General features: G+C 31.3%; 1 protein-coding gene across 2 annotated transcripts in view; it reads right to left on the reverse strand.

Moving 5' to 3' along the window:
* Nucleotides 1-3,146: 3,146 nt before the first annotated feature.
* The window catches only part of LOC126878793 (UDP-glycosyltransferase UGT5-like), a 140,414-nt gene continuing 130,143 nt past the window's right edge, over nt 3,147-13,417 (reverse strand). For both annotated transcript variants that reach the window (XM_050641689.1, XM_050641687.1), the window contains exon 6: nt 3,147-3,446. In XM_050641689.1, the coding sequence (XP_050497646.1) occupies nt 3,161-3,446 (286 nt within the window). In that variant the 3' untranslated portion in view covers nt 3,147-3,160. The remainder of the gene's footprint in view (nt 3,447-13,417) is intronic.

Below are 13,417 nucleotides of genomic sequence, written 5' to 3' on the forward strand. Positions count from 1 at the left end.
ATGTAGCTGTTCCATCGTTTAGATATACAAGATTATTTCGGTCTAGGGCTTTCATAAGTGTTATGCCATAGCAGTCTGTGTTTGGCCCACCCCAAGCAATATTATGCGAATTAAAATCTCCTGTAAAGATTACAGGTGGCTTAAAAGAACTGAAGAATTTATCCCAAATATGCAACGAAATTTTTGTTTTTGGTGGAATGTAAAGCGATACAATAGTAATATTTTTTTATCATTACATTTTACAATAATGGATGTTTGATTACAATTAGGTAGGGGAACAGAGATCGGTAGTTCCGTATACAAAAGTTTCGACTTAATAAGGGTGGCCTCCACCACCACTGCGGTCTAAACGGTCATCCCTCACAATATTGTAGCCAGGAAGATTAAAATATTTATTGGATGTAAATCTAGTTTCTGACAAGCAAGCTATATCAATGTTTTTCTCATTTAACAAATATTGTAAGTTTTCTTTATTTGAATTTGCTGATTTAAGATTCCATTGACAAAGAGTTATCTGATCCATGCTCAAAAAGGTTATTTAAACTAGCTTTAATGATATTTGTAATTTCGTTTTCTTGTATATCGAATTTGTTTTTGCTCTCTATTATATTTATGGTTGATAAAACTATCTGAAAAATTAAATTTGAAATTTCATTACCTTCGTTTTCTGAATTATTATTTTTTTAATATTGGAAAGATATTGTTCTGTGCTCAAAATTCCTCCTTTTTTAAACGGAAGGTTTGCTGAACTAACAATGGACTGGTGCTCTGACAATTTAGGATCGGGAGATAAATGATAAGATCTTTTACTTTTTTTTTTGGAAAGTTGTTTAATTGTGCTTAAGAATATGAATGCGGATTTGATCGTTGAGAAATGGGTCGTGTATTGGACTGGTACGATATTGGTGGAAATGACTTGGACGATGTAGACGGTACATGAACATATTAGAATTAACTATTTTATTATCAATTGTGGTTGTAGTTAAATGCTTAGATACTATATCAGCGTAACTTTTTTTAGGAATACTACTATTGGCATCCTTGAAGGAACAAATTGACTGTGACATAATTTGTTTAATTTTTTCTTGTCTATTATATTCTGGGCATCTACTAAAATCGTTTGTAAAATGGTTTCCATTGCAAGAAAAACATTTTACTCTAACTTCGTCTGATGAGCAGGTTACTGTGTCATGATTCTGAGAGCATTTCAAGCATCTTATTTTAGAACGACATTGCTTCCCAATGTGTCCGTAACGATAACAATTATTACACATTACAACCCTTTGTTTATAAACTTCTACTTCGTAAAGCACCTTGTTTATTTCTACATACTTAGGTAGAGTTTGACTTTTGAACGAAACCAAAATGGTACTTGTGGGTAATAATTCTATTTCGTTATTTGAATTTTTTATTTTTCGATTCATTCTCTTAACAAATTCAACTTCAAATTTACGATGAAAATCATAGGCCCTAATTTTTTTTTTCAAATAATCAACTGGCAAATCTTTATCAATGTGTCTAATAATTCCCAAACGAAATATTAAAAATTTAGGAATGTATGCAGACAAATTTTTATTTTTTAAAATGTGTGATTTTATTAATATGTTAGCACTTGCATAATCTTTCAACAATACCCGAATCCGATTTTCCCTATAGACTGTATTTGTTTTACTTTATTATCTAATTGCGGATATGCTGTTAATATTATTTCTCCAATTTTTATTGCGTTTAATTGCCCTGTATAATTATCCGTATTGTTTTCAATATAAACTTGAAAAGGAGCCGTATCGGTAGACTGATGAAAGAATGTTGTTTTACCTTTATTATCGTTATCATTAGAAACCGAAAAACTCGACGTTGAATTTAAACTAGAATCAACTAACTTTTCTTTCGACACAAACTGATTTTTATTGTTTTGATCATTTGTATGTTTATTTATTAAGGGAGAATCTATAACTAAATTTAAATTATTTGAACCACTTATCTGATTTGCAGGATCTTTATTTTCACCAGGATCTGGTTGAGGAGGGGGTTTCCCCTCACTATCCACCTCCATATAAATGCACTAAGAACTCACAATACCCTTATAACTGTAACTATATCTATTAAATAATAATTAATATTACTACTACACTATTAATAATTGTTCTATATTTTAACGATGTTGTCACCTACGCTGTTGAAGTACGACTGAATGAGTTGTTGATGTCAAACTACTACTATCCTACAAGGTGTGCGAAATTAATAAAAAAAAACGTAATTATCTTTTAAACTACCTATATAATATTACAACACCTCATATCTTAAGAAAGAAGAAATCAAGGAGAATTCAAACATGTGAAAATATACTGTGTATCCCATTAAAAAAAACGAAGTTATAAGCAACTATTTAAATAGCTATTTGTATAACAAGGGAGGAAAGTACTACTTTTCCTATGTAATTTATTTATGCAACTAACTAACACAATTTATTAGAAAACTAAAACTAACAAGTAGGTACAGCAGAACTCTCAACTGTCAAATATAAGTCAAATTATTAATGTAAACATTGTTAAATCAAATTAACAATTTATTGTTTTTTCCATTCTGCAAAATACAGGATGTTCTATAAATAAACGTCAAAATGTATAGATACTTACGTAATAGATAATAGAATATTGTATGGGGCGTCAATAAGTTATTTCATCAATGACATACCATGACGTCACTTTTACTTTTACTCCCTAGGGAGGAAAAGTACTTTTACTCCCTAAGGGGGAAAAGTACGACTTTGCTCCCTACAATCAGGTCCGGAAAAGTATACTTTTGGTAGGGGTAGGTGGAAAAATTATTGATTGTTTCTAGATCAGGATAAATCGTTGATAGATTTTGACAGGACTACTACTTTATTTTTTACTTGTTCTGATCTCGATTCATTGAGTTTTTTTTTTCTCCATATGCCAATTTATTTAGGAGCAGGTACAAGTTTTATGGTTCAGTTTTCCATGAATTTCCGTGGACCTGCCATAATTGCGGTATTGTAAGTCAAAGTACGCTACACTAAAATAAGACGAAGAAGAGAAAGATGAGAACTTTCAGGAATTTCAGTTATCGTTGCTTAAGCATTAAGGTTGAAGTAGAAAAAATAAAATGTATTTTACTACATATTAGTATAAAAGCTTTATTTCTTTTTTAACTTATTTGACTGTCTCTTAGTAAGTACTGCACTTTTAACAAAATTAAAAATTTTTTTTAATACATAAAAAACAATCAGAAATATAATGAACACAAACAAATAAATATCCAAACAAGACGTAATATAAAAGGGTAGGTACTTGGAAGCTGGATCAAAAGCGTGAGTTCCATTATGTCTAGCTACGTATTCGACCCAAAATACAGCCCTTTCAAGAGGTTTTTGTGGCTGGTCGTTTATCACATTTGATATTTTCTTTGCACTTTCAGCGTAGCTGAAAAATATTAAAAGCATTAGTGTCTACATATTATACATTTTGACATTACTTAAAGAGTACAACATCTTCAAAGAAAATCATCTACTATCACGTAGTATAGTTTTTCAGAGTATCAATCACTAGGTATATTATACAATCGGTTATACAGGGTGTTTCATTGGGAAAGTAACATACGTTAACTGTAGAAAGAGGACACTTAGGCGGTCTCAAAAATACCATACTTAATGGGTCTTACTTCATTAATAACAAAGATACTGGGTGTTTAATCTCTTTTGCCATTTTCTTATTTGGTTCATAACTTTTTAACCACACTGTATATTTATTTTATATTTGGCACGGAAATATTATTTAAGGTGTACAATCAATTAATTTATTTAAAATTATAAAAAATCCAGGGCCGGATTAAGAAATATTGGAAAAATGTTCCGACCCAAAAACAACATCCTGTACATTAAATTTTTTTAAAATTGAGTTTGTATTTGAAAAGAGGATGAAAAACTAAATTTAATGGTATACTTTCAATTTTCGGCAAATTTTTCTGGTAAAATTTTGAATTTGAATTCTGAAATTATGTGAATTGCGGGAGCTTGAAGTAGAAAAAAAATTGAAATAAGACTTAAAACTTGTTAACCATACTGTATATTAATTTTATATTTAATACAGAATATTATTTAAGGTGCCCAATCAATTAATTTATTGACAATTATAAAAAATCCAGGGCCGGATTAAAAAATATTGGAAAAATGTTCCGACCCAAAAAAACACCCTGTACATTATTTTTTTTTAAATGGATTTTGCACTTAAAAAACGGACGAAAAACTAAATTTAGTGGTATACTTTGAATGTTTGGCAAAATAATTGTTCTGGTAAAATTTTGAATTTGAATTCTGAAATTATGTGAATTGCGAGAGCTCGAAGTAAAAAAAATTAAACTGTTACTTAATTTTAATTAATACCATTATTTAATCTAAATTGGTTAAATGTTACCATTTTAGTGTTTTTTTTATTATGGCGACAAATAATTCATAACAAATATTCACCTTTAATTAATGAATAAATAATAAAAGAGTCCACAAAAAATACATAACTTTAAACAACGAACTATCTTACAAATTAAAAAAAAACAAAAATTTTTACAAAAAATAACTTATCAAAACTATAGTAATTGTTCAAAATGACCACCACCTTGTCGAAGACAAAGTCTTGCTCTTTTTGTTATTTGTCTGACTGACTTCCTAATATCGTCAGGGTTATTCTTCATTTATTGGAAGGCGTCTCGAATCCGTTCAAGAAGTTCTTCCCTACTATTTATTTCCTCGTTATAAACTTTGGATTTAAGATATCCAAAAGCTATTTTTCCGCAATCTTTTTCTGTTTTTTTAATGTTTAAGATAGTTTGTTGATTAAAGTTATGTATTTTTTGTGGACTCTGTATTATTTATTTATTTAATTAAGGTGAATATTTGTTATGAATTATTTGTCGCCATATCATCATCATCATCATCATTCCCTTTGCCTTATCCCTATGCGGGGTCGGCTTCCCTAATTGCATTTCTCCACACAATTCTATCTTGGGTCATATCAATGTTAATCCCCTTTACCAACATGTCCTGCCTTATCGTCTCCCCCTAGGTCTTCTTTGGTCTTCCTCTCCTACTCCTTCCAGGAATCTGCACTTCAGCTATTCTTCGTATTGGGTGATTAACGTCTCGCCGTTGAACATGACCAAACCATCTTAACCTATGCTCTCTCATTTTGGCATCAATTGGTGCCACACCTAGACTTCCCCTAATAAACTCATTTCTAATTGTATCCTTCTTTGTCACTCCACTCATCCATCTAAGCATTCTCATTTCCGCCACATGCATTCGTTGTTCCTCTTTCTTTTTCACTGCCCAACATTCAGTTCCGTACATCATAGCCGGTCTTATGGCTGTTTTATAGAATTTTCCCGTCAGCTCCATTGGAATTTTTCTATCACACAACACACCACTCGCTTCTTTCTACTTCATCCATCCAGCCCTAATTCTACTGCATGCATCTCCATCTATTTCTCCATTACTCTGTAATACCGATCCTAGGTACTTAAAACTATTGCTTTTCACAACCATTTCACCATCCAAAGATACCATTTCATTTGTAGTAGCTCCATCTTTAAATGAACATTCCAAATACTCTGTTTTTGTCCTACTAAGTTTTAAACCTTTTTCCTCCAGAGCTTGTCTCCACTGTTACAGTTTTTGTTCTAAGTCTCTTTCACTATTTCCTACTAACACGACATCATCAGCATACATTAAGCACCATGGAACACTTTGACATTAATAAACGTCAAATACGGTTGCATCTAAAATAGCTCCAGAAAAAATTAATTTTTTAGTAGTTTAACTTAAATTAATTTTATAGTGGTTTTAATTATCATTGATAAGAAGTTTCAGTCCTATGGGTTAAACAGCCTAGGCTTCTTTTCACGGTGTTTAACTTTTGTGTGAACAGTTTAAAATTTGGCCATGGTTAAACGTACCTAAATATTGACTTTCAGCTCGCAGTTTTTGTGACAATTAAAACATTTAAATTTCATCGTGGGTAAAAACATTTACATATTGTAGAATAGTGATACAAAAGTGAAAATATTCTCCCCAGATGGGGGAGAATATAAAAAAGACGCCAGTGTGCGAACTAAATACTGCTGAAGTTATTAGTGATAGTAATCAAGACATGGATACAGGAACTATCACCACAAATTCTTCTGCTACAAGGGAGGTAAAACTTTTTAATATTAATTGTAATAGTTACGACTTTCAAAATTGTTGTGTTTATGTTGAGAAGACCAATGATCAGAATATTTCCCGTTTGCATCCAATGGTTGTTGCAGATATTTTACATCAAAAATTAAAGATTAATAATATTAAGCAAATTAAAGGTATAGGAAGAAACCGTGTTAAAGTAATCCTCAAATCTATTTTGGATGCAAACAATTTAGTCAATAATAGTCACTTAAAGGACGATAATTTAAAAGCGTACATTCCAAATCACCTCTTGGAAATCAAAGGACTGATACGCGATGTTGATACCAAATATAATATTGACTATTTGAAAAAATATATGAGCTCTAGTTCACCAATTATTGATATTAAAAGAATGCACAGGAAAGTAGAAAAGGATGGAAATACAGAATACGTCCCTAGACGTAATGTTATAATTACTTTTGAAGGCAATTGTTTGCCAAACTATGTTGTGATAAATTATGTATTTTTCCAAGTGGAAAAATTGTTGGGTAAAGTGACGCAATGTTATAAATGCCTCAAATATGGACATATTTCTAGACAGTGTAAAGGTACACAGGAATACTGTATACAATGTGGACAAATTAAAAATGACATACATACATGTGATGAAACAAAAAAGTATTGCATACACTGTAAAACTGATAAGCATATATCGATCTCTAAAAACTGTCCTTTTTTCGAACATCAAAAAAAAATAAAAAATATCATGATTGAACATAAAATCTCATATTTGGAGGCAAAAAATTTGAGTGACTCATAATTTTCTGGTCTTATTTCTAATAACAGATTTGAAATATTGTCAAATTCAGACAAAGAATTTCCAAAATTAACTAACTCCTCTGAAGTTAGTACATCTCCTTATTTCAAGCCATTGAGGCCTCACCTACAGAAACCCAAAAGTTTTAGCCAACCAAGCTGTAGTACATCAAGCACTGAGTATAGTGCAAATAAAAAAAGAAAAGTATCATCTCCAACTTCCGAAGATCCTACACCATATCTCATCCCTTTCAGATTTGGACCGTCTCAACCTTTACCTCCCTTAAATAAGGAAAGTTTTCCTAATACAGACAATGATAAAAATAAGTTAGTAGATTCCTTAGTACTTCTTTTCTCAAGTTTTATTCAAAATATTAATTGTTTAGAAGAGGCAAAATCACTTGACATGAATTTGTTAGCCAAAGGTATTAATAATGTTCTAGATAATATTTTAAAAAATAACTCATCTAATGACGAACAAATCTAAACTCAAAATAATACAATGGAATGCTCGATCAGCTGTTGCTAACAAAAACAGCCTTATTAACTTTTTAATAACCGAAGATATTGACATAGATTTAATAAGTGAAACTTGGTTTAAACGGGATGTTGTATATATTTATAGAGGTTATAATGTGATACGCGAAGATCGCCATGACGGCTATTCTGGAGTTGCTATTTTAATTAAAACTGGTATTCCTTTTGAGCGCATAACAATTAAAAAAAATTATATTCAAGACTTGCTTGCTTGTGGTATTAAAATCAACTATAAACAAAGTTATTTAAGTTTACTCTCTGTATATAGGTGCCCAAAAACTAAAACCAAAACCGAAGATTGGGATAAGCTATTTTCTCAACTAAAACACCCTTGTATCATTGGAGGAGATATGAATGCACATAATTCTTTGTGGGGCTCATATAAAAATGATAATATAGGCCATCAAATTGTGGAGACAATTCAGAATTTAGATTATGTAGTAATGAATAATGGACAACCAACTTGCCAAACGAGTCCAGGAAACTCAGATTCCATGATTGATGTCACGTTTTGCTCACCATCCCTTTTTGATAAAACTTCGTGGTCTGTAGATCTTGATACCTTGGGATCAAATCATTTCGTTATAAAGGTTGTGATCGATGTCTTGGGAACTAATGCTAATACCATTTATCCCAGTACTAAGTGGAACATTAAAAAAGCAAATTGGTCATTATACTCTCAGCTTGTTGATACCTTATTAAACGAAAAACCTCACACATCCTTAAATACCCAAGAAAAATATAATTTCCTTATTGACTGTATTAATGAAGCTTCTAAACAATCTATTTCTGAATATAAACCATTTAAATGCAAACGGACTCCCCCTCCGTGGTGGGATTCGGAATGTGATCAATCCGTTGCAGAAAGAAAGAAGGCATTAATAAACTATAAAAACAATTCTTCTCCTGAAAATTTTTGTAAATGCAAAGAAGTAAATGCTCGTGTCAAAAAATTCCTGAAATTAAAGGCCAAACAAAGTTGGGTTGCATGGTGTTCAAAATTAAATAAACAAACTCCATCTAGTCTTATTTGGAATCAAGCAAGAAAAATGAATAGGAAAAAAGTTAAATTTTCATTACCTCTAAGTAATTCATGGGTAGACGATTTTTTCGATAAAATAGCTCCACCTTACGTAAATAACCAGTTAGATGTTATTAATTCTAAAACGCTTCCATCTGATCAGAATCATTTTCTCCTTACACCTTTTTCGAGAACTGAATTAGAATTTGCCCTTGATAATCGCGTTAGTACCTCACCAGGATACGATGCAATCAAATATCCTATGATACAACATTTACCAGATAACGCAAAACAATTACTTTTAAATATATTTGACCAGATAATTATTGAAGGCAACAGCATAATAGATTTTAAGCGTATTATAGTCGTTCCTATTCCCAAACCGGGGAAAGACCCTAAATTAGCTGAAGCTTACCGACCGATATCATTATTATCATGTATATTGAAGACTCTCGAACGGATGGTTAAGATTAGGTTGGATTGGTGGCTAAGGGATCAAAATCCTTTACCCGCTAACCAACATGGTTTTAAAAAAGGTTATGGAACTTTAGATTCCTTAACAACTCTTGTTGTAGACATTCAGAACAGTTTTTCCAGGAACAGTTATGTGCCCGCTTTATTTTTAGACATCGAAGGTGCTTATGACTCTGTCTCTCTTTCAATTCTCCAAGAAAAAATGATTACATTTTTTAATATTCCATCACAGTTTGCTTCTAACATTGTAAACCTGTATAAAAATAGAATAATTTATTTAAAAAATAATCATACTCTTATAGGCCCTAGACTTAATAATAAAGGATTACCTCAGGGCTCCGTTTTGAGCCCTATTTTATTTAACATTTACACAGCAGATCTACACAACATCACTATTAACAATATTGCATTTAATGTTGTACAATATGCTGACGATTTCTGTTTGTACACAGAACACAAGAAATATCAGCAATCCATTGAAAACTTGAATAGTGTCTATGGTCTCCATAAAAAATGGTTTATTGAAAATGGCTTTGAATTATCATGCAGTAAATCACAAGTTTGTTTATTTACCAGACATAACTTTCCTAATATTAGCACAATCACCTTAGGTGGGCATAAATTTTCTTTTAAAAATAAAATTAAATATCTTGGAATGATACTCGACCAAAAATTGACCGGGAAGTTACATATTGACGACATGTTGAACAGGTGTAATAAGGGAATAAACTTTCTTAAATCAATTAATAGAACTTGGTGGGGATCGGATGTTGAAGTAAGTTTATTATTTTATAAAGCTTACATACGATCTATTTTCGATTACGGCAGTGTTTTGTATGGATCAGCAAGTAATGCACTACTAAACAAAATCAACGTTTTACAGAATTCAGCCTTACGAATATGTCTAGGAGCTATGAGATCCACTCCAGTACAAGCTTTAAATTTGGAAGCCTTGGAACCTCCTTTAAATCTAAGACGAAGTTTTTTGTCCAAAAAATATTTAATGAAAGTATACTTAATTAACCCTCTTCTATACCAAAAAATAGTGACTTTAAGTTGCCATGATCTAACCAATAAATATTGGCAAAAAAAGAAATCTCCCTTACTGTGTGAAGCTTATAATCAAAATATAGTACTCTTAAAAAATATAGATAAAACGAACGACTTCTTCAAAAACTACGCGTACTCTTCTTTCTTTTCTCCTACAGATATTATTGTACCAAATTATAGTGAAAACATATATTTAAATAAAAATATTCTTTTATCCATAACGAATAGTTACAATGAGTCAATAGCTCTATATACAGATGCGTCTAAATCTGCAGATGGAACTGGATGCGCCTTTTTTATACCATCGGGACATATAGAAAAGAAATTCAAACTGAAACCGGAGACTTCGATTTATACAGCAGAGGCTATTGCACTATATGAAGCTTTACTATATGTAGCTGAATTTGATTTCGCCCATATTATAATTTTGTCTGACTCCTTAGCAGTATTGAAATCTCTTGGTAAATATGGACCCCCAAACATCCAAGACTGCCCATACATTTATAAAATTAAACATATTAAACAAAATCTTTTAACCAAAGGAATCAATGTACATTTTATCTGGATTAAAGCACACGCAGGATTTGAACATAATGAGTATGTCGACTTATTAGCCAAAGAAAGCGTTTCATCCGATACCAGTATTCTACATAAAATAACACTGACTGATAGTATAATCTCTTTCAAGTCAACACTGCATCGGGAGTGGAGCTACCAGTGGAAGGAATACTCTTTTGTGAATCAAAATAGATACTCGTTAATTCAGCCCGATATTCCCAAATTTCCTTGGTACAAGTCTTGTAGAGCTTCTAGAAAGTACATAACTTCTATTATTAGAGTACGATTCGGGCACGCATGTTATCCAAAGCATTTATTTAAAATACAGGTTTTGGATAATGATAAATGTGAGCATTGTGAAGAGGAAAGTGATTTAGATCATATTTATATTTTTTGGTTGTTCTAAAAATACAATTTACTGATCTAAATTAATAAATGATTTATTAAAATGTAAAGTAGCAACTCCTTGGAATATACTATATTTATTATCACTTGGTTCTGTAGATGTATACAACTCTTTAATTAACTTTTTAAAAGAAAGCAAATTATCATTATAATTCCCTTAAACATTTTTAATTAATACCTTTGGTAGTTAGTAGTTTTAGCTGTTAAGCTTAGTGTTACTTAATACCTTTTAGTTCTTTGTTTTAAACCTGTTTTGTATAACTTGATAACTTGTATTCCTTATGTGTCTGGCAGTATGACGGTAAGTCTAAGCCAAAATAAAAAAAAAAAAAAAAAAAAGCACCATGGAATGTTACCCTGTAGGTTCGCTGTTATCTGGTACAAAACTAATGAGAATAAATACGGACTAAGCACAGAGCCTTGGTGCAATCCTACTTTCACATGAAATTTATCAGTCTCTCACACACCTGTCCTAACACTAGTCGTTATTCCCTCATACATATCCCTCACAATCTTTACATATTCACCAGGGACTCCTTTCCTATTGAGTGCCCACCACAAAATCTCTCGAGGAACTCTATCATATGCTTTCTCAAGATCAATGAATACCATATGAGTGTTTGTTTCTTTACTCCTGTATTTTTCCATCAACTGCCTTATAATGAAAATTGCATCTGTTGTTGATCTACCCTGCATAAAGCCAAATTGATTCTCGGATATTTCGGTCTCTTCACGTATCCGTCTATCAATTACTCTTTCCTATATTTTCATGGTGTGGCTAAGCAGTTTTATAGCCCTGTAGTTTGTACATTGTTGTATATCTCCCTTGTTTTTGTAAACAGGTACCAGAATACTGCTGCTCCATTCGTCTGGCATTTGTCCAACTTCCATTATTATTTGTCGCCATAATAAAAAAAAAATACAAAAAGGTTAACATTTTAACAATTTACATTAAATATTGGTATTAATTAAAATTAAGTCACAGTTTAATTTTTTTACTTCGAGCTCTCGCAATTCACATAATTTCAGAATTCAAATTCAAAATTTTGCCCGAAAAATCATTTTGCCGAAAATTCAAAGTATACCACTAAATTTAGTTTTTCATCCTCTTTTCAAATGTAGAATCCATTTTAGAAAATTTTAATACATAGGATGTTTTTTTGGATCGGAACATTCTCCCAATATTTTATAATCCGGCCCTGGATTTTTTTATAATTCTAAATAAATTAAATGATTGGACACCTTAAAGAATATTCAGTGATAAATATAAAATAAAAATAAAGTATGGTTAGAAAGTTGTAAGTCGTATTTCAATTTTTTTTCTACTTCGGGCTTTTGCAATTCACATAATTTCAGAATTCAAATTCAAAATTTGACCAGAAAAATCATTTTGCCGAATATTCAAAGTATACCACTAAATTTAATTTTTCATCCTCTTTTCAAATGCAAAATCTATTTTAAAAAATTCAATGTACAGGGTGTTGTTTTTGGGTTGGAATATTTTTCCAATATTTTTTAATCCGGACCTGGATTTTTACAATTTTAAATAAATTAATTGATTATACAGCTTAAATAATATTGGCGTACCAAATATATAATAAATATGCGGTGTGGTTAAAAAGTTATGAACCAAATAAGAAAATGGCAAAATAGATAAAACACCCAGTATCTTTATTATTAATGAAGTATGACCCATTAAGTATGGTATTTTTGAGACCGCCTAAGTGTCCTCTTTCTACAGTTAACGTATGTTACTTTCCCAATGAAACACCCTGTATAATTTAATGAATCAAATATGTAAGACCCATGAACAAATCGTAGTAACCGAGAGGAAAATCCTGAGAAGAATTATGGGAAAAAGATGTGGTTATCCATCAGTACTGATCCACCAACTAGCCAATATCCCCACCATCCAAAATTGGATTAAAATTTTTTAATAAATGATACGTTCAAAGAAAGCTGTTTTGAATCGTTTGCGATGTAGTATCAATATTCGATCCTAGTAATAGTATGGTATAACTAGACCCAAACCCAGACATCCAAAGTGAAAGTTATTCTCCAACACCAAATTGTTCTATAGGGTCCACACATTGTTCAGTAAAAAGTTACACCATTTGAGCGTCGGGTTTGGGAGGAGGTGGGGGATAAGTCGGTAAATTAGGAGTTTTTACGTTCTTCGTCAATATCTATAAAACTATGCGGCTTAGCGTGAACAATGTTCCATATAAAAATACTCTACATTGAATTTTAAACAAAAAAGGTCCCATGCATAATCCTTCTAAAACGAACGGTTCCAAAGTTTCAAATGTAGTATAGTATAATTGGTCCAAAAAACGCCTAATCCCGTCATCAAAAATTTTTCAAAAATTCAAAAAACTTTT

The sequence above is a fragment of the Diabrotica virgifera genome, chromosome 1, assembly GCF_917563875.1.
Source record: "Diabrotica virgifera virgifera chromosome 1, PGI_DIABVI_V3a".
Lineage (NCBI taxonomy): Eukaryota > Metazoa > Arthropoda > Insecta > Coleoptera > Chrysomelidae > Diabrotica > Diabrotica virgifera.